Raw genomic sequence first — 22,756 nt, forward strand, 5'->3', positions numbered from 1 at the left:
TAATTAAGCTTTATTTGAGCATTGGATGAAGACACTATCACCGGAACACGGGTCACCGACGCGAAGGTTGCAGGAAAGCAGAAGTTTAAAAAGCCTTAGTAGCTAGTTTATCCCCTTTTTTTATCGCATGGTTTATTGAAAAGGTTGCTTAAAACGTCGCGGAACTGGTCTGAGAGATCCTGATTTTAAGCAACTTTACCGCATGCTAATACGAGTAACACTGGCTTATCACGTTCTGTGAGCAACAATTGTCATAGGTCATCTAGGACGGCACGGAAGTCCACTCAATGCACAAAACTTTACCAAAACAGAATTAGCAAAGCCAATTCCGGTTAACGTAGCGGGAGGTAGCTGCACGGCTGGACGACTTGGTTGAACGGTGTTCAGCCGAGAAAAACCATTAGGGTGTGTCGTTGGGATGTAAGTACATCCCAATACTGAACAAGTAAGGAGATGGTGAGTGTGCCTGGAGAAACAGGGGAGTCCTTACTGTCGGCCCTGTCCAAACTGGCCAACCTAGCTCTATCCGGAAAGATCCCTGCGGCGGCCAAGAGAGTGTTCTTTGGTGGAATGTTGACGCCTCTATTAAAGAAAAACGGGGGTATTCGTCCCATAGCTTGCGGTTGCACATTGCGGCGGCTATTTGGAAAAGTTATCAGCCGACGCGTTCAAGATGAGATGGGAGAACTATTTCGTCCCGTGCAGCTCGGTTATGGTACTCGTGGAGGTGCAGAAGCGGCCGTACATGCTGCTCGTAAATTTGTACGGGATGACTGTTCTGAAGTACAGGTTGTGGACTTTGCTAACGCTTTTAACACGGTCCGCAGAGATGTGATGTTGAAGAAAGTGGCGGAAGTTCTTCCTCAATATTATGCGTTTATCTCCGCGGCATACAGCACTCCGTCGTCATTGTTTTGTGGAGACCAAATTATTGCCTCTGCCCATGGTATCCAGCAAGGGGATCCACTTGGCCCGTTACTGTTTTGTTTGATCTCGGCTAATTTGTCCAGAGAATTACAGTCCGAATTAAACATCTGGTTTTTGGATGACGGCACGTGCGGCGGGGATCCGGATACCGTTTTGGGAGATTTCATGACTATATTGGGAAAAGCACGCACACTCGGCTTGCAGTTGAATTTGTCGAAATGCGAGCTGCACGTTTTTGGTGGCACTGAATCCGAGCGGAAAGAAGTCATTGAAAGTTTTCACTCTATTTCACCTGAGATTCTGCTGGTTTCGTCGGAGCAGCTGGACCTCCTTGGTGCACCACTTACTGATTTGGCGATTGGGCGAGTGTTAGATGGAAAGATCGGTCAGATACGACGTCTGACTGATCTGCTCGGTGTGTTGCCAGCGCATCAGTCATTGTTCCTTTTGAAGAACAGCCTTTCGCTGCCGAGATTGTTGTTTACTCTTAGGTGCGCCCCGTGTTGGAAGTGTCCAGATAAACTGCGCCTGTTTGACGATACCGTGAGGAGAAAAGCGGAAGAAATTACGAATGTAGAAATGTCCGACACCGTGTGGCGACAAGCGATTTTACCTGATCGCCTTGGAGGAATCGGCCTTTGTAGGGCGGAGGATGTAGCGTTGCCTGCATATCTATCTTCGTGTTATGCTACGGATCCTCTGGTCTGTGAGATTGTCCCGGATACTGGTCAAAGCCCTAGAGAAAATGTGGTTAAGGTTTATCAGGAGAAACTTGGAAGACCCACCGCCTATGCCGAGCCGTCGTTTCCAGTCAGCGTGGACCGGTGTGATGTACGACAAAATGCGCCGTCTCTTAGTGGACAATGCCGACGTTATCGCTAAAGCTCGCTTGTTGGCCCTGTCTACAAAAGTCTTCTGCATGGTTGTCGGCGCTGCCTGTGTCCAGTTTAGGAAACCTTCTTGATGATGTCAGTTTACGAGTGGCTGTGGCTTTACGCTTAGGTGCTTTTATTTGTAATGAGCACATATGCCGTTGTGGCGAAATGGTTGACAGGTACGGTCATCATGGCCTTTGCTGTAAGAAAAGTGCAGGACGAATCCGGCGCCACAGCGCGCTCAACAACATAGTTCAGCGGGCGTGTGGATCTGCGAAAATATCCGCCATTTTGGAACCTCCCGGACTTGATAAGGAAACTGGAAAACGACCAGATGGCATGACCCTGTATCCTTGGCAATATGGAAAACCATTAGTATGGGATGTCACTGTAGCTGACACGCTAGCGGCAACATATATTGGCCAAACTTCTGACCACCCTGGCGCTGCCGCGAAAGCCGCTGAGATTCGAAAACTGGGAAAATATGAGAAGTTGAGGGATCGATACATTGTACAGCCTTTTGCTTTCGAAACTATGGGATCCTGTGGACCAAGCACTAGTGGTTTTATCTCGGATCTGGCCAAACGTATTCGGGAGCAGACTGGAGAAAGCCGTGCGAAGCAGTTTTTGTTGCAGCGTTGCAGTTTAGAAATACAACGGGGCAACGCTGCCTGTGTTCTTGGTACAGTCGAGTGCAGTCGCAATCTCGATGAACTGTTTTTGCTTTTCTAGAGGTTTACAATGACTTGTATAGGATAACAATTATTGTTATTAGTTATCAACGCTAAATCTTCGAGCGCCATTAGTGCACAAAGATGGAAAAAATGTTTAAATGTTGGCAGAACAAGTAATGCAACTCCGATTGACGATGTCGAACAGCGATTGCACACTTGTGTTTAGTACATTTTTTAGTTGCTGTTGTGTCCACTGCAGTAAATCGACTTCAGTATCAGTAAAGTTGATTTACAGGAATCAAGTCGTTCTTCCCCCACCCTAACCTCGACGCCAGTGACCCGTGTTCCGTTGCTAGTGTCTTCAACCAATGCTCAAATAAAGCTTAACGATTACGCGTTGTCGCTGTTGTTGCCGTAGTCTGCATAAGCAAATAAGTAAACTTACAGGTTGAGGTATGCCCTATATTAAAGCTGTTCTGCTTTTGACAATACAATAGGAAAATTGAGTGGTTAAATAAATAGAAAATCCAAATAAAACATAAAAACCCTTCGTAAAAAACAGCAAATCGCCAATATCTCTGCGCCCGGAAATTCGGGGCGCAAAGCCTAATTCTGTGCGCCCGACCACTCGGGGCGCACAGCTAAATTCTATGCGCCCGGTTTGTCGGGGCGCATAGCAGTCACCATAATTAAAATACTTAGTCGGACACAGGTACGACAAAAAAGTTATAATTCTAAATAATTCTAAATAATTCTAAATAATTCTAAATAATTCTAAATAATTCTAAATAATTCTAAATAATTCTAAATAATTCTAAATAATTCTAAATAATTCTAAATAATTCTAAATAATTCTAAATAATTCTAAATAATTCTAAATAATTCTAAATAATTCTAAATAATTCTAAATAATTCTAAATAATTCTAAATAATTCTAAATAATTCTAAATAATTCTAAATAATTCTAAATAATTCTAAATAATTCTAAATAATTCTAAATAATTCTAAATAATTCTAAATAATTCTAAATAATTCTAAATAATTCTAAATAATTCTAAATAATTCTAAATAATTCTAAATGATTCTAAATAATTCTAAATAATTCTAAATAATTCTAAATAATTCTAAATAATTCTAAATAATTCTAAATAATTCTAAATAATTCTAAATAATTCTAAATAATTCTAAATAATTCTAAATAATTCTAAATAATTCTAAATAATTCTAACTGCTATAATGTCGGTAAATAATTTCTAAATAATTTTCTGTGCATTGTGATACATGCAATTACCGCGATCATTGTGTGTGTGTTTTTCTGTACAGGATTGTTCGCATTCTCGCAGACGGTGATTCGAAAGGTTTCAACGAGGTGAAAAAGATATACCGCTGTCGAAAACTGAACGATCACAGCCATTTCGGAAAAAGATTTGCACCGCGTATAGAAACCATAAAAAAGAATTGCAAGGGCGTTCTAAGCGATGGGAAAAAAATATCCGGTCCCGGCCGACTAACAGCTGACATTGGTAAAGAAATTGGAAAACTAGTGGCCAGCAATCTCGTTCGCAACGTTACCTCGACCACACCGTTAGAAGAAATTGAAAAATGGGTGAAGGCGCCATATTTCCATAAAATTTCCAGCGATGAAAATCCCCAGCACGAAAGGCAAGTACATGCAGTACGAGGACGAGCTTAGTACATGTGATAGACAAAAAAACTAGCGAGAGAATCTGATAACCATTTGCGTGCTGTGCAACACTGTCAGCCACCTTAGGCTGGCGGTAGCCGCGCGCCGTCACGCAGCCGTTAGCTGAACACGGCCTGCTATTTACTGTAACGCACACTCGTATTAAAATTTAAATGCGAGTTTTGTTTTGGTTTTATAACTTTGTTTATAATTGGTTCTCCGCAAAATTTCCAGCAACCAGTGACTGACATTAATTAACCAAGCTCTTGATAATAATGTTATAAAATTACCATCTAAATATAAAGATCCATCTGGCGAGATGTACTACGATGAGAATATCACCGACGTACGGCTACCTGCCAGTTTGTTTTCTGCACCTGCGATGGAGACTTCTTGCGCGAGTATCAGCGTTGTTTCGGGCCTACCGTTGAGTGAGAATTGTGTGGAGGAACCTGCCATGCCACCGTATACGTGAGCGAGCTGGAAGTTATACGCACAAATCTTCGAAAAATTCCACTTTGACTGAAGGACAGATAGAAGAGATTGTGGCGTTCACAATCTCTAAAGCAGAAGGTTTTCTTCCATCGGTTGCAGCTGACAAAGTGGCTGCAGATTGGCACCATAATTTCATGAGCGCTCATCCTCAGAAAAGAAAACTTAAAGATTCTCGTCTGCGCGCCAAAGCAGGGCTTATTGCGACGGACAGTAAAGTAATCGCAGCGCTCGAGCAGCGGGAAGCAGAAAAACTGCTGCAGAAAAATGAGCGAAAAAGAAACACTCGTAGCGGACTTAGCGATGTGACAAATACTCCGACTAAAATTAAAAAATCTTTCAGAATGGGTAAAAAGTGAGTCCTCTGAAATTTCACATGTGGTTCTACAAAGTCAAAGTTTTACTGTAAGAAATAAAGTGTGCGGTATTACTGGGGTGATTATTTGTATTAAATGTGATGTGTTTACCAGCACTGACAAACCTGGGTGGTTGCCCGTGTTGCACGGGCCGGGCATGGTTATCAGATTCTCTCGCTAGTTTTTTTGTCTATCACATGTACTAAGCTCGTCCTCGTACAGTTTTATCCAGTATACTGTACAGTATTATGCAGCACATCGATATTAGACAATATTAGCTAATAATATAATATAATATAATAATAACATACATAATAGCATACATATATAGTACTGGTTTACTAATTTACAACTGCAAGTTTATTCTCAGAATTTTAGACTGTACTCGTACGCGCTGCGTTGAAGTTTTGTTAGAACATCCGCTTACAATACAAACACTATATTAAATAATTTTACAGTGGCTGTGATCCCAAGTACTGCCGTTATTTGCAAGCGAAAAGTGCCGGTCAGGAATATTTCCATGATCCAAAAAAGGTCATTCCGGAAGCCTGTATGGAAGCCATCTGGCCGGTATTTGAAGAGTTGACCACTGAAGAACTGCTCACTAGTTTGCAACACAATGGCAATACGGATCAGTGTGAGGCTTTCAATTCTATACTTTGGAGTATAGATGGAAAAAATCGGCTCAGTTCGAAGGGAAATGTCACTTTCGCTGTGAATTTGGCAACCTGTTATTACAATGAAGGCCGTGAATGGACCCTGAAAATTTTCGAAAAAACTGAGAAAAACACTTTTCGAAAAGTATTTTTTGCGATTATTGCGAAAGGTTTTAAACTTTTATATTGGTATGTTGGAGAATATAAGCTTTCTACCCAGAATGACATCGAATGATGCGGATCACATTCGAGTTGAAGAAACTTTCTCATTCAAGTTTTCAAGTCAAAGTTTTTTCTTTGTTTCTTGAATAGCTCTGTCTAGACAGAGGATAGACAAGATCGCAGCGCACCATTGGGTAGGCAGACCCTTTGCGCATGCAGCCAGAACAATGGCAACAGCATCCTTTCTACCGTTTTAAAACTATTCCTGTTTTCCCAAACCCACTTTCATCTCATAGCCCTCCCCTTAAATAAAAATATTTACTGATTTGATGCAGGTGTGTTTCAGATTCAATGCAGTGGCTGTTGCGGTATATGCAGTACGAGTACACTATTATGTATGAAGTCTATGAGCTAGGGGGTAATTAATAACAATTATTTTTAGGTTTTCTCTTTTGTTTATTGGTTTGCCGTTATCGAAATGAGCAGTTGGGCGCACCGTACTGATAAGTTATTGGCAGTATACGACTACAAAATTGGCAAAAACCTTTATCGATCAAAATAACAATTAATTATAACAAAACAAAAATATACCAGTTTACCGTTATTACGTAAATAGTGAACAATAAACATCGCTATAAAACCTTTTCGTTCAAATTGCCAAAAATTCTTCAGTGGTCAGTCGCTAGTAAAAATCATGTATTATCACAAGGATTAGGAGAATCGAGGCTGTGTACATAAATCGAGCAGCAATGACACATCCGACATTGTTTCCTGGGTTGTCTCTGACCCTTTTGGAGGGCAAGGGAGATTCGTAGTGCGCATTATCGGATCGCTGGTCGTGTTGTCTCTTGTCATGTTCCAGGACTTTGTCTTGACTGTGGTCACTTCCCATGGGATCGACAGTGTGCATTTGAGCTAGGAACTGGAATGTTTCGCCCGTATCAATCGCCGGTTGATCGGACGAAGCCAGCCCGTTATTGTTCTCGTTGATACTGGGTTGAGCGTGCGGCTGTGGCCGGGGATGATCGTCCAAGTCTTGCTTCTCATCTTTATCTAAGATTTCGTTGTTATTTCCATCGTGCAGGATGTTGGGAAAAAGTTCCAGCAAGCGCAGGATGGCACCGTTGGTTGCTGCGTAGCCGCTTTGCACCACGTATTCACCACCGCGACCATAATATCCACTTTGATTAACGTTATACTGCAAAAACATACAAATACAAATATTCGAGTTGACGTTAAAAATGAATGTCACTTCGCGAAAACAATAACACCATAATATTGCAAATATGTTTGTGTTTAGAAAATACCATTCCGATTGATACGAATGACTTTTCTTTTTTTTGCGAATTTAATAGACGACCCTTAAAGCTTGCTAACGAAATAAATTACCCATTTGTATTCACTTTGAAACTGTTCAGTGATGTCCTCAGATTTATTTTGATAAAAGAAAAATCTACAGTACTCATCACCAAAAAAACCGAATCTGTGACCTTTGACAGAACTACTAATTTTATACATTCGTTATTTATATAAGTATCTGAAGAACATTGAATTCATGTTTAGATACAGTAGATACTTATTAAGTAGAGTAAGCAACATTAAAATATGTAATTAGCTCGCAACGTGCATTTTGACCAACGTTCTCACCGCAGATTTAAATTCTGATTATGTTAGTTTTATTCAGAAGTCCGGCACTTTCACTGCTATTTCAGTTATCTGCAGTCCTAAACAAATAAAATTTGATAGGTAACTCGGTCACTGATCGTATAAAATCCTTATTAATTCACGTGCGATATTTATTAGCATTAAAAGTCAATTAACGCATGAATGCCCATCACCTGCCATCGATCAACCACCCGAGTGATAGCTAACAAGGCGTCAAGATGTATTGTACCGGCTCTTTTTGATTGCACTTTTTATGACACATGAATATTTTTAAAAAAATATACACCATCGGCAAACTGTCCACAGTCAACTACCGACGAAATTTATGGTTTCTGGTTTTGCCTGCCACGAGAATTATTAATGCTCTTACATTTTGAAACATCAATCCATGCCTCATATAACCACCGTGAATGGCATTGATCAGATTCTGTGCCCAGTTGGCGGCTTCCTCGCGCATCTCGGAATTGCGCGCAACGGCTTCGATGAGCATTAATTGCATGGTGGGCCACATATTAGGGAAATCCCACTGGCAGCTGTGACAGGCATCGCGACTGTCGACAAATGACACCGGCATGCCTCCCGGGTACGACAAAGCTTTTTTAATCTGTTTAGCGAAGAGAAAATCAATGTCAGCAGTTCTGACAAACAAATTCCCTAACAAGTGGTAATTAAACGACTAAACAAACTTCTTACATCGCGCGACGCCAGAAGATCACGTAAGAAGTGCGTATCCATGAGATCCAGCGTGCGTGAGCCGCAGGATGCGAAGAGTGGCGTAATGCTGCTTAAATAGAATCCCTTCCGGTGTTTGCGAGTGCGCAGATCATAATCACGCCACATCTTGATCGCATCGTTCCAGAGAACTGCCTGTATGGCGTCACCGCGCTGGCTGGCTTTGGTCATGTATGCTGTGGACTTGCTGTCAACACCTGCCAATAAGTGCTGGTTAAATATTGATAGCCAAAAAAGTCACGGAGCAGTCAAGCACGGTTAAGTGCTTCACAGGCGCACTGAGTTTCCGTACGTATAACGGCTCCTAAACACTTTTGTCCTGCACCACATAAACATATGCTGAGCCGTTAGCAAACATGCATAATTCGCTTATATCGCTGCTTTTATGTACTTTGTTCCTGAATGGTGATCATGAAGCAACTGGCCACTCGCCGCCACTTTAAAGGCATACAAAAGTTACCTGCGCGTGTAGACAAGGTTAGTTGGTTTTTTGATAAATTGTGTCATTTGTGTAAACGCCGACTTGACCACCAGCGGTCAATGCTTAAACCGAGGCTGGTATGCCGTCCACCGCAAAACTGATTGATGAATGCACTATACAGTATACAGCATAGAGCATACTGTGTAAATATAGCGTGGGGGCAGACTGGAAAATTTCGAAGCAATTTTATAAAATTGCGCTTAAAAAATTATTTTATGTACACACAATTTTATTCAATTAAATTCCCGGGTTAAAAAAAAACAAAAACTTAATTACGTTATGTCGACCCGTGCAAGTGTTCCTTTTTTCGATTTTCGTTCAATTTTGCAAAGAGAAAGGGTAATGCCTAAGGCAGGCCACCGGCTAACAATTGATAATGGCAAACGTAGACGATTATTAGGATGACCAGCATGCCGTATTATCGAAAACAATCAGCAAGTGTAAAGGAAACCGGCTTTTACGCCTGAATGAATTTTACGACACTGCAATGGCAAAATGTTCTTCAAGCGGCTTTATGCAAGTTTAAAAATCTATTTGCTAACGTGTATAGACTATTCATTGTTATTTGTCAAACAAAAAATCCCATTTCCATTAAACGCTCTCTTAAATATGATCAAACCAATCTAAAACTGGGCGTCAGACATGAGCGAATAATGTCTTATATTATGATCGATTTATATATCGGCAGATAACCTCACAGAGGAGAACACGCAATAATTTGCTAAGAACGGGTTTAGTCCGACAAATTTTCATCTTTTAGTGGCACATTTTCCATCACCGGCACACACTGCTATAATGCTGTTCCTGTTGGCGATTTTTGCGCTAATACATACTTAAGTTGATAAAACAGCTTACAACTGACCTGCAAGCTTGTAGAAAGTGGCCATATGCTCTTCCGTTAAACACATCATCGCGTTCAGATCAACCGGAACAATATCTTCGGCGCGTAATTCACTTAATGCTTTATCGGGTCCATCGAGCCAGCGCGATGAAAATTCCCATCCACTGGCGCTAGCCGCGGCGATGTTGGCAAAGAGCTTGTCCTCCACGCCTATATTTGCCATCAAATGAAAATAATGCAAACAATTCCAACAAAAATGATCACACATATTTCAGTGTGTTGTAGTTGTACCATCACCCAAATGGCTGACACATATTTTATGCGCAGCTGCCTTTTACACTTTATCGGTAAGTAGTGATTTGAACAGACTCTTACCTGGCAGTGATCGATTACGCAGTGACCGCGCCGTTTCCAGATCTTCCCGATAAGATTCCGGCCTGGTGTAAAAGAAAAATTTTGTAACCACTTTAGATTCTTGAGATATCTACAAAGGCGGTTTGATGTCTACTTCGAACCCTACCTAAATGGTATGTACATACATTTTCGCGGCAAACGCTTTGAAATCTATCGGCCTGCATGCGTAAGAAACCAAATAATCATATCGACAGATTCCTTAAAACAAAGCTAACGATTTATTGCAGCTATACTGGTCGTAAAATGCAGTACTTCGTACACGTACTGAAGAACGAAGATTGACGTTTCATCATGCAATAAACTTGTAAACGTAAAGTGAGGTGAGAGGAACCAGTAAGGTTATTTTGTGTGCAATATTCAAGGATATTAATTTAGCAGTTATTTTTAAATTTACCGAATTGCGGATAAAACTTTCATCTCAAAATAATTATTCATACAAAATATCCAAAACCGTACTCTGCTAAATTACTTATTACCGGTAGATAAGGTGTAAAAAAGGAGATGTAAGTAGTGGTCTAACACATGCAGTGTATCACGTGAATACACAGACGGGAATAATATAGATATACAGATGCTTTTAGCAGACGCATGTGCGGTCAAGCACGTTTAACGTTATAAACTTCTTAAGTGAATGCATGGCACAAATACCGGTTGTATTTAATTTCACTAAAATGTTGAAACTGCTGAGCCATCACAGAACCCTAGAAGACATTCTGTGAGCGTAAACGATCGATCCCTGTGATGTACAAATCTCGCTAAAACAGGAATCGCCGCAGGATAGCCATCAGCTGGATGGCAGCCTATTATGAAACCAAATCTTTGTAATCATCCTTTACAGCTTATTGATATTTCCCATTTGAAACTAAACAATACCATTTAAAGTGATAATAAAAGCCACACTTTCCATTTCAAGATTTGTCTGTAATCGCCAACGCAGATTGATGGCGTTTTCGTGCTAAATGCGGGAGCGTGCGCATGCCGGGAATAACTATGAATGTTCTGCTTACAACCGGCACTGGGTCACTAGGCTATGGGTAGTCAATAGATCCCATCGGTAGGCCGCATATACGCAGACTATGTATTTGTTATTCAGCAGCAGACAAATACGACTTACCGCGGTTTTGTGACGGATCCCTTGTACCGATTCAATGTAAACTTCCTTCCGTCAGCCGTTGTTATGTCCACAGCACGGAAGGTCATCCAGTAATCATACTCCCGTTCAATGGCCGGCAGTGTCTCTTTGATTAACGCCTCCGCGTCGTGGACATTGTGCGACCAGTACAAGCGGACCATTACGGCTAATATCGGCATTTGAGGACGATTTTGATAGTACACCCGGTTTCCAATTGGAACATAGCCAAATCTGAAAATATCAAAAGCAATCAAGTATATTTAATTACTTTTTCAATCATGTAAATTGAAAATTTAAAGAAATAAACATATACACCCTTTAAAATGACCACAGTTTTCAGAAGAACTCAGTCTATATTACAAAATGGACAAATTTGCAGATAAAACAAATATGGACCACTCCACTTGACACATTTAGGGATGTGTGATTAGGGACCGTTAATTTATAGTCTTTTAATTACCGACCTGTCAACCAGGGAGGCGAAGTTGAGAATCATGCCTCTGGCCGTTTGATTCATGCCGGAAATGAGGAGACCATGGATAATCCAGTAGGCATCCCAGTAGTGCTGCTCACGGAAACGCCCCGTCACCTCGCCGGGGGAGATGAAGGGATACGGCAGAGCAATTAGGGAATGGCGATGCGGATGATCAATGACACTCTGGCCGGTCTATCAATCACAATCAATTTAACACACTTTGCCTGATGCGTCGTAATGTATACTAAGACATCTCAAGGATACTCAACGGTCAACGGAAATCAGCTCAAGTGCAACGCTCAATAAAAACGCTACAAATTATTGAGAATGACTGGCTTGATTCATTCGTAATGGACCATACCAATATGACACACAATACCATAACAAAAGCCACAAATTTTAGTAAGTCCAAATATTTACAGTTTTAATATTCTTCGCTGTTACCAGGAATCGGCATTTGCGCAATAAATTCCTTAGTATCATCCAACTGGTCAATTCCGCTGTTTATTTAGCAGTATTATTAAGCACTAAAACCCAACATGGCACAACAATTATATTTAATTTATCATTTTTTGACTTCAAAACGACAAAGGTGACCAGTGGACATTTCCTTTATTTTATGCGGGTAGTGTTATCAGAGTAATATGCCGCATCTCAAAGCTCATTAGGCAAGCAATTCTCATGCTAAAGTGCCTTGTAATTTCGCACCGCTTTTTTTAGTCTGTTGCTTCGCCTCAAATTTCTGAATTTTGTTAGCAGAGCGTTATTCTGCATTACGTTGTTGTGATTAATGAGGGGCCACACTCTGCGCACTTGACACCCATGCGAAATATCCGCGCGCTGACGTTGTCCACATGCGATTACAACCGCTGTGCTGGTAAACCGCAATTCTTCGTGCACACTTGAGCCAGCGCACGCGAGAAAAAAACTCGACAGCCACCACATCCATATTAACATTTCGATGTGAACGATAAAAAAACGTTTGGATGCCAACGGTGCGATAAGAGCGTCCTTTTGGTTAGCCATACCCTCTGTTTGTTTTGGAAACTACGAGGACGAGCTTAGTACATGTGATAGACAAAAAAACTAGCGAGAGAATCTGATAACCATTTGCGTGCTGTGCAACACTGTCAGCCACCTTAGGCTGGCGGTAGCCGCGCGCCGTCACGCAGCCGTTAGCTGAACACGGCCTGCTATTTACTGTAACGCACACTCGTATTAAAATTTAAATGCGAGTTTTGTTTTGGTTTTATAACTTTGTTTATAATTGGTTCTCCGCAAAATTTCCAGCAACCAGTGACTGACATTAATTAACCAAGCTCTTGATAATAATGTTATAAAATTACCATCTAAATATAAAGATCCATCTGGCGAGATGTACTACGATGAGAATATCACCGACGTACGGCTACCTGCCAGTTTGTTTTCTGCACCTGCGATGGAGACTTCTTGCGCGAGTATCAGCGTTGTTTCGGGCCTACCGTTGAGTGAGAATTGTGTGGAGGAACCTGCCATGCCACCGTATACGTGAGCGAGCTGGAAGTTATACGCACAAATCTTCGAAAAATTCCACTTTTGACTGAAGGACAGATAGAAGAGATTGTGGCGTTCACAATCTCTAAAGCAGAAGGTTTTCTTCCATCGGTTGCAGCTGACAAAGTGGCTGCAGATTGGCACCATAATTTCATGAGCGCTCATCCTCAGAAAAAGAGAAAACTTAAAGATTCTCGTCTGCGCGCCAAAGCAGGGCTTATTGCGACGGACAGTAAAGTAATCGCAGCGCTCGAGCAGCGGGAAGCAGAAAAACTGCTGCAGAAAAATGAGCGAAAAAGAAACACTCGTAGCGGACTTAGCGATGTGACAAATACTCCGACTAAAATTAAAAAATCTTTCAGAATGGGTAAAAAGTGAGTCCTCTGAAATTTCACATGTGGTTCTACAAAGTCAAAGTTTTACTGTAAGAAATAAAGTGTGCGGTATTACTGGGGTGATTATTTGTATTAAATGTGATGTGTTTACCAGCACTGACAAACCTGGGTGGTTGCCCGTGTTGCACGGGCCGGGCATGGTTATCAGATTCTCTCGCTAGTTTTTTTGTCTATCACATGTACTAAGCTCGTCCTCGTATGCTATCAATGAACGCGCCAGCGAGCTTCTCATCCTTATCGGTAAACTACGGTATTCTGGCATATAAGGCTCGATTACATATTTACTTTGCGTCCGAACTCCTTCCATTTCCCATGCAGTTCAGCCGCCCAGTTTCGTAAATGACGATCGCGTAGCCGGCGAACAAGTGGCACATCTTCCTGCCAGTCCAACAGCGACGCTTCCTCTACATCGCTGCCCACCGGTAAAAAATAGCTGTCCACCAGATTCTTCATCTGGGGAATAAGGTTTTGTGGGACGATCTTCTTGTCCCGTCCCATGAGCCGGGTGAATTCATTGATAACGACATTGGCGTCCACACGCAGTGGTCGATCGACGAATTCCTTTGAATCACTGAACATGCCCGATAGCTGGATAGCGTGAAGGAAACGGCCATCGCAGAATAGCTCACTACAAAAATACAAACGCTCTTGTTATTCACATCGTGAGTGTTTAGAGAGAGTGTAGCCATCAGTTATATTTCGGCCAATCTTTTCAATTTTGGCATGTAATCGAGGAGACGGGTCTTTTGACCTTTGAGTAGACAGCTACAAAATCGCTGCTCATAGAAAAAGCGATCATCGTTTGTTTGGGTTACCTCTCACAGGGAATCGTATCAATCTTTTCCGGCTGCAAGTGATCGTCACATTTCATCCCATACAAACATAATCCAATAATCACACTAATGCATCGTACTGGAATGGAGATCGTCGACATGACGGTAAGCTTTCTGCAAAATGATCAACGTCAAGGGATCACGGCGGCTACCGGCACCGGTCGATTCGGAAATTAGGCCAAATCGCGACACAGTTTCTCCCGTTACATAATGCCCAGATGAATTCACGAACTCGATGCATAAATACATAAATTAATAAACACTCGATGACACACCGACAGTGCTGTAAAACAGGGCCGGGACCGATTAAAGGGAAACCTGGAAGGCTAATAATAATATCGGCAGTTTTCTCAGCATATCATTAACTGCAGACTGCAGTCATAGATAACGTTATTCTTGAGTAAGCACAAATTTGGCAGATGGACGTACGAGCAATATATTCATGCAGAACGTAGAGAAAGAAAGTTCTTATACGCCGTATAAGAGAAGAATCAATGCACATGGCCTTCCTGTGGTGCTGATAACACTTGTAATGTTGGCTGGACATAGCCAAAATATTGATATGGATAAGCTAAAAATTTTTGCCGGCATATTTTGTCGTCAGATTGGTGTTGCGCCGCGAACTTAATAAACTCCACCCAGACATATTTTCTCAGCTAGCAGTTCGTTCTGGTTGTACAAGTTGTAGTGCCCACCCCGCTTCGATCAGCGTAGCTCTGATTGGTTGCCGCCGAATCATTCATGAAACTTCTATGTCTAGCGTATTAGTTTTATGGGGCATCCAGCTCAAGAAATAAAGGTTTATTTGTACGATCAATAACAGAAAATTACGGTATCACATTAGATTCCGAAAAACAATTTAAATGCTCGGTAGATAAACGCTGAAACAAATCTCTTCCACACGGCAGCAAAGCTGCAATATGTGTCTAGTTTAATGCTGCGAAGGCATTTTTCGAGGACAACGAGAATACGCCTGAGTTTCGAGTATTATTATCCCCGGCGGAAAATTGCTTTATAATGTTGTTTATGGGCTGTTCGGTCAAGTGCCGTCGAAATGGTAGACAAAAACTAAGAGCTAATTTACCCTGGATGCATCAGTATTGGCATCATTAAGTATTCTTTCAATTTGTACAAATATCCCATGGCAAGTTTAGGATGTGTGGGTGTAAACTGGTTTTTTTGCCGAATTTCCGTTAATCGTACGCTGTCCGTGAAGAATTTGAAAGAAGGTACATAAATTTGCAATTAATAAATTAAATAAATTCCAGACATATACAGAGATATATGTAGATATAACATGTTACCTGGAATGTTTACTCATCCCATAGAATAGGAAAGAACATTAAATTTTACTGTACTCGTAGCCACGGCACACGATCGAGTCAATCTTGGACTACATAAATCATAGGGACTGGTTCCTTTTTACAGTAAGTACAAGTACAAGTATCTGTACTCTAGCTGTACAGCGCATTGTTGACTGTATCTTTATATTCATACAAGCTTACCGACCAAAGCGTATTTATGCGCCGTTTTTAACTCCTCGATAACTCGTGGTCAGTTTAAGTCCAGCTTTGTCTTAAAAAATTCCATATTTTCCATAGGTGTGCCAATAGATTTTTGTTTGTTTTTAATAACCAGTGGTCAGAAGATGGTTTCACCAGGCCTTAAGTATAGGAAACGTAAAGAGCACTCGAAAAAGTATTCACTTCACAGCAATAAAAAGTGCTTTAAAACATAATGTCTGTAACCACGGAGACTATAGCGGATGCATAAATACTTGCACTTTAGGTACTTAAAATAAGTAAGTATATTATTACGTCATGCAAAAGTCCATACGTATTTCAGAGCGTCAAAACGTGCGAAATTCAAAACGTAAGAACGTCAGAACGTAACACCGTCAGAACGTCATAAAGTAAGAACATCGGAACGTTAGAACGTAAAAACGTCAGAACGTCAGAACGTCCTAAAGTAAGAACATCAGAACGTTAGAACGTCAGAACGTCATAACGTCAAAACGTCAGAACGTCAAAAAGTAAGAACATCAGAACGTTAGAACGTCAGAACGTTAGAACGGTAAAACGTCAGAACGTACGAACGTCAGAACGTCAAAACGTCAGAACGTTAGAACGTCAGAACGTTAGAACGTCAGAACGTCATAACGTCAAAACATCAGAACGTCAAAAAGTAAGAACATCAGAACGTTAGAACGTCAGAACGTTAGAACGGTAAAACGTCAGAACGTACGAACGTCAGAACGTCAAAACGTCAGAACGTTAGAACGTCAGAACGTTAGAACGTCAGAACGTCATAACGTCAAAACGTCAGAACGTCAAAAAGTAAGAACGTCAGAACGTTAGAACGGTAAAACGTCAGAACGTACGAACGTCAGAACGTCAAAACGTCAGAACGTTAGAACGTCAGAACGTCAGAACGTCAAAACGTCAGAACGCCAGAACTCCAGAACGTGAAAAATTAAATTTGTCAGAACGTCAGATATTCCGAATGTCAGCCTTTATATATTTATAAATGACCTTTCCAAAACAAAGCCAATACTATCCAGTAATTAAGTGCCGAGCGCAGATGCGCGAGGCTACCTTGTATCTGTAGATGCTTTCATACTATGTATACTTTCATTTATAGTACAGTATTTATCGCAAATTTGTTGTCGATTTGTCACACCTATCAGTTTGCATTTAGTAACACTGCAAATAACCGTTAATAGTGTTATCGAAGCAGCAAATAATTTATTGCCACCGAGGCAAAATTACGTTAAGAATTAAGTAAGTAATACCGGAACCGTTTTTAATGTTTAGAGCACGAATCTATTGATTAATGTGCCGCCGATAAATTTGTGTCCATAATCCATATTTATTCAGGCTATATTTAAATACTCTCATGTCATTAGACTAAACAATTTAAATCAAATAAAGCACAGATACGCAGTCTGTGAGCATGCATAAGACAAAAATCATAAACTTTTAAGATTTTTATCTGTGCGAATATTCATATGGTTGTAAATAATTCCGTAAGTGTGAGCATATACTCGTAGTAATAATTTAAGTACATAGGTGTACTGGCCTGTGTACACACTACACACATACGCTAATAGCGGTTTTTAAAACAACTTTGTACGTAGGGCATCCGGTTTAATGGCTAATAATTTGTTAAAATTTTAACACTACTCCTCTGAAATGCAGAACCTCAGCAGTTTGTGCTAGTTATGATTTGCGAACATTTAGTTAAAAAAGACGGCTCACGATTTCGCGTGTTTTTAGTATTCAACTGCCGCATAATTCATGCATCTTGAACTGTATAAATCGTCGGGACGAAGATGCACAGCAGTACACGTATGAATAAATAACTGACACTGTTTTTGCTGTCGCATTACTTCTAAACGGAAAATGCTTAATTGCCACACACGCACATCACGCAATACTCTTGACAAACTGGATTACATAAAGTCCTGGTCGGCGACGACAACCTTCATTCCGGCACCGGTGTACACGTGGAGAACATAATTTGTCAATGTAGAACGTTACACAGTTTATTGGGGCCCACATTAATAATCCAACAACAACGATACATGCTCTTCCTTTCAGCATCCGTTCGTTGGCCTACAGCGTCCTAGCGGGAGACTGTAGCTGACGTTTACCCTGACTTAACGACGCACTGAAAGATTAGGGTGTAAGAAAGTCCAGAAAACCAACATACTGTTCGCTGGATGTGTTTCTAAGATCGAATTTTACCAGTTTTTGCGGCTAGAATTGAAAACTGCAAAGTACAGCAGCATATATAGAAGCACATATAATAATGATCACGGCGCCATGATGTTAGTATCCTTACATTGGGATTTAGCGCAAAACTAAAATGGAAGTATAATTAAAATTAAGTTAAAGAAAAATAGAATAATTAAGAACTACTTGCCTTGCTGGGGTATCTGCAGGCATAATATATAATAATTAATAATTATCAACCACACGTATCCATCCGTCGGCACACATACGATATAATTATTATATATCTTATATATATACTATGGATATATATAAGATATATATATATACTATTATATATACTATGGATATTGGATACATACAGAGTGTAGGCTGGAGCAGTGCCGCTTCGCTCTACAATTGTATTCTACACTCTATTGTAGAGTGGCCAAATCACTTGCAGGAGTAAAGGGCACACTATTACAACAGTAATTATCAATGTCGGTTTATGCAGCACCTAAATACAATATCTATAGTATGTGTAAAACTGAACTGCGAATTGGTTTTACATTTTCCGGAACTGGATTACAAATAATTATCATTTATCTATATACAGAATATGTAAAATACGCACTGTAAAATAAAAAAAACAAAAACACAGCCTTTATTGCGACTTCCTTTCCCTATTACATAATTATAAAGTTAAGATTCGCAGGCACGCAGGCCCGTGGCGCTATTTAAATCATTTACGGTTGCGAAGATGTAACAAAATAAGTGTGTCGGGTAGACGATCGCGCTGGGGTCTATGCATAAAACCCAAAACCCACGTAAAAATAACTAACTCTTGAAAACTTTATTACTAAAGTTAATATTAAGGAAAGAAAAAATTTAATAAGGAATTGAAAAGTTTTCCTGTGGGAAAAAGGGAAAGCATAGACACTTACGCACGTAATCGCCTGTCATTGTACTCCTATAATTCGCAACCGTAATTCTATATTAATGCTATTATAGTTATATAATTAAAACAGTGCGCAATAAAGGTAAGGTGGGAGAACATCGCACCAGCCAATTATCGACATCAGAAGTGCAGTGGTACAATGTAAACAGGACAGCATCGTTTTCGACCGTGCTGAGGTCGACTGGACATGAAGGAAAGCATATCAATACGTAAACAGTTCGCTTGGGCCCGGTACTGCCCAGTTAACATTTGATTTATTCAGGAAAATTACGTAACTACAACTAAGGGCGATAGAGGCAAGCGATTCTGGCAGCTGTTTGGCTTTCGCGTATTTTCCTCCAACGGCTACCGTGTTGGCGATGCGGTGCATGGCATTCACGGCTTTAGAGGGAATCATCCCTCTACTTCCGATGGCGAGGTGATGGTATTCAACTGTCCACCCTGCTACGTCCAGGTCTCTGCACAGGCGGGAGTAGCGCTCCTTCTTTCGCTTGTCGGCGTTGCTGAATCCCTGTTCAGACTCGAAGGGGACTGTAACCTCTGCTAAAATGATACGCTTCTCGGTACGGTTAATACACGTTAAATCAGGGTAAAGGGTGGTAGGGAGAATGTCGGCTGGGATGGTCGTAGAATGACGTTCGTAACTTTCGTTGTCCAAATCGCAACGAACCTCCCACTTACCATTCACAGCCGCACTGGTAAAACAGTTGAAAATAGCTTTAAGAATGCTGTTGTGTCGCCAGGTATAGCGTGCACCAGAGAGAGCGATAGGGCAACAATTAAGAATATGACAGAGAGTACCGCTTTCCCCACCACAGAGATCACACTTAGCTGAAATAGACATGCCCCACTTGCAAAGATTAGTGAAAGAAGGAGCAATGTCGAGAGCTGCCTTGACCATAAAAGAGACGGTCTTCTCTGGTAAGTTATATAGAACTGACTTCCAGAAAGTATCCACTGCCTGCGCTTCAGCTACCGCCTTCCACGCGCCCTGCTGAACTAGTGTACGTAACCTGTTATCGCGCCTCGTTGTCATTTCTGACCGGACTTTCGCACTCACTAACTTCCTAATTTTACCTTTTGATATACCGGCCTCTTTCCCAGCCTCTACAGTATTGTTAACAATGCCTATAATAGCTGTATCTGATAAACAGGATTTTTCCAAGGAATTGGATGCAATTACCGAAACAACAGTGTGACAATTACCGAAACAACAGTGAAACAATTACCGAAACAACAGTGAAACAACATGTACTGTAAAATAAACAGCATACTGGTACACATATAGATTATATATACAGTACAGTGTCCCAACTTGGACCCGAACTTGGCATGGACCGCTTTCGCACAATGATTTGAATATGTAATATATTATGTACATACCATATAAATTATAATTCTCTCCCAAGATGATCACCAAGATTCCATTATTCGATCAAAGCCGTCACACATATTTCATTGGTTGTAGCGACGCAGGATAAGCAATCGAGCCTCAAAAAGCGTAATAAAACAATCGTAATACAAACAAACGCTGCATCACGTAAATTAATGTCTTCTAGCAAACTTTATATAGTATTATATCAACATTACATACTAGTTACTACTACTCGCATCTCCATTAAATTATCTGATACTGTATCGTATAGATAATTTTACTGTACGTACTGCATATTCACTGACGGGAAAGGAGATTGATCGCGCAGTGTTGTTTGCTGCTGCAAGTATCATGTACGAATTTCACAGAGTCAATAGATTACATTGGGTAGATGCAATTATACATATTGTTTCTTTTGGGGAAGGCTCGTGGGTCCAAAAGGGAGAGTGCATAAAAAAACTGCGGCTAGCAGCTTGATCAATTACGACGTTTTCCAAAAGGGAATCGGTTTGCAAAAAAAAACTGTCACTCGTAGGCGTATTTATTGCGAATTACCATAACCGGCAGTAATAAATGCTACTCGTAGCGTCCCAGTTTATCGCCGTGACCGTGCTCACGCGTGGACTGGCTTAAATGCCCACAATTCGCATCCACGACTTCCCAGGAACGTGAACAGACGAACTGCTAAATTATCAGCTGTAGTCTGGCCGTTCCTTCGCATCCAGCCGGGTTTTCCCGGAAGAGGCTGATAGGGAGTTTGCATTGCATAGAAAGAGCAGGGAGAGTGGTACTTGCAGATAACGGCGGCCAGCAGGGCTAACGATAGCCTTGAATTATTGATCGGCCGGCGTACAAGTAAACCCTGTCTAGGGCATTAATTCCCGGATGGCACAATCGAATTTGGCAGGCAATTTTATTCCATACACAGTCGTATTAGACAGTTGAAACTGTATCAAGGATTACAAAGAATTAGTCTGGCGCTGACTTCCGGTCGGCTTGTTTAACATTTCTCACCCATTCGGGTCCATTTAAATGATACGCATGCCGGGAATTCAGCATATGTGATCCGCGACCGGCGGATCATGGCAGTTGCCGGTGTGTATTCATGCGACTAATTTGTAACTAACGGAATTTTTCTTACTAGGTGCAGTTAATACTAATAAGTTAATCAAATAAGATGTATGTAGTGCAACAAGCTTGCCGGCTGTTTCCGGTTCACTTCCCATTTTGAATTGGGGCTTATTCAGCGTTCTTCCAGAGTTTTAACCGATTGGTAATTAATAATTTATGATGCTTGGCGCAGCTGATCGTGGAATGCTTTTCGTACTCGTACTACTTGTTATACAAATTCAATGCAGTTGTTATTGCACACATGAATAATTATTCGCTGTGCAGTGTCTTATATCAGCTTTTCAACTTGTGATTCTACAAAGTACCTGCATATCTTATAGATATAGATATTACTGCACATGTATGGATGCTGTTTATAAATGTAGCGATATCTATGTATCGTAAAAATTAATAGTAAAACCATTTAGAATCACCACTGTGAATGTCACAAGTGCAGATTGTCAAATCAAGCGTTCGGGGTTTCGCTCATGCAAGATTGGAGGTATTTCCAACTTTACTAACCGTTTAATTACACATACTCAGTAGGCAATAGGTCTAAAATGAGACTTTGGCTGACCACAAGTTCGAAATACTCGTACAGATAGTTCATTCTTTTGTTGCTAATGTAGTAATACAGTAACTAGCAACAAATTCCCTGCCACTAAAAAATAATAAAAATTGTGTATTACTTGGGGGTAGAACCGTAGAATAACGTGCGGTGGCTAAAATTTTTGAACTGATATTTAAGTTATTTAAATTTTTTTATTAACGCGTACGTTTTTATTTATTCAGTTAAAGACGATTTGCATAACAGGAAGCGGTATTCGACTTTTTGAACCATTCCTATGTGATGTTGCGATAGCGTGCGCTGTTACAGAGGTATCCATCAGTTTAACGAGAACTTGTTGGGTTTTTTCCAAAAAACCAGTTCTGTTAGACCAGTTTTCTAAATTTGATAATTTGCAAATAAAAAATGAAAACCCTTTAGTTTTATGTAAAATGAAATCGTTTTACTAAGTTTGATGATAATCTGGAGTTTCTTTTATTTCACATGCGGTAACCATAAACTATTCGGCAGCATCTTCTGAATGCAGATTGTGTTTTAGATGTTATGCTCAGGTTTCCGCACATATCGTGATTTTCTTTCGCCTTTTACTAAAGAAAACCGTGTGTGGGAGCCGCTATGAGCCGTAAAAAATTTTTGGAAGCTCCCGTTTGGGAGCATAAAAAATCAAAGAAAGGGGAGAAATAAGGATTTTCGGGGTTTATGAAA

At 40.7% G+C, this 22,756-nt stretch overlaps 2 protein-coding genes, 1 long non-coding RNA gene and 1 other non-coding gene across 5 annotated transcripts; 2 read left to right on the top strand and 2 right to left on the bottom strand.

The window, feature by feature from the left end:
- The first annotated feature begins 347 nt into the window (after positions 1-347).
- Positions 348-5,901, top strand: LOC129593946 (uncharacterized). Its single transcript, XM_055490470.1, has 3 exons — positions 348-1,751; positions 3,800-4,138; positions 5,467-5,901. The coding sequence occupies exons 1-3, from the start codon at positions 454-456 to the stop codon at positions 5,897-5,899; spliced, it is 2,070 nt and encodes a 689-aa protein (XP_055346445.1). The 5' UTR covers positions 348-453; the 3' UTR covers positions 5,900-5,901.
- Positions 5,902-6,279: 378 nt separating this feature from the next.
- LOC129592065 (trehalase-like) lies at positions 6,280-14,952 on the bottom strand. Of its 2 annotated transcripts, XM_055488013.1 has the most exons (10): positions 14,310-14,952; positions 13,780-14,122; positions 12,344-12,613; positions 11,556-11,758; positions 11,074-11,322; positions 9,921-9,982; positions 9,567-9,755; positions 8,185-8,420; positions 7,862-8,095; positions 6,280-7,024 (listed from the first exon to the last, which is right to left on the bottom strand). In XM_055488013.1, the coding sequence occupies exons 1-10, from the start codon at positions 14,426-14,428 to the stop codon at positions 6,509-6,511; spliced, it is 2,421 nt and encodes an 806-aa protein (XP_055343988.1). In that variant the 5' UTR covers positions 14,429-14,952; the 3' UTR covers positions 6,280-6,508. The 2 variants fall into 2 exon arrangements, with proteins under 2 accessions (XP_055343988.1, XP_055343997.1); XM_055488022.1 differs by lacking the exon at positions 12,344-12,613 and having other exon boundaries at positions 6,282-7,024; positions 14,310-14,947.
- Positions 14,953-18,708: 3,756 nt separating this feature from the next.
- LOC129594793 (uncharacterized) lies at positions 18,709-21,585 on the bottom strand. Its single transcript, XR_008691234.1, has 3 exons — positions 21,388-21,585; positions 20,664-21,320; positions 18,709-20,489 (listed from the first exon to the last, which is right to left on the bottom strand). It is a non-coding gene; the product is annotated as an uncharacterized LOC129594793 (long non-coding RNA).
- Positions 21,586-22,594: 1,009 nt separating this feature from the next.
- LOC129598894 (U5 spliceosomal RNA) lies at positions 22,595-22,707 on the top strand. Its single transcript, XR_008691834.1, has one exon. It is a non-coding gene; the product is annotated as a U5 spliceosomal RNA (small nuclear RNA).
- The last annotated feature ends 49 nt before the right edge of the window (positions 22,708-22,756 follow it).

The sequence above is a fragment of the Paramacrobiotus metropolitanus genome, unplaced genomic scaffold (assembly GCF_019649055.1).
Source record: "Paramacrobiotus metropolitanus isolate TYO unplaced genomic scaffold, Prichtersi_v1.0 Parri_scaffold0000003, whole genome shotgun sequence".
Taxonomy (NCBI): domain Eukaryota; kingdom Metazoa; phylum Tardigrada; class Eutardigrada; order Parachela; family Macrobiotidae; genus Paramacrobiotus; species Paramacrobiotus metropolitanus.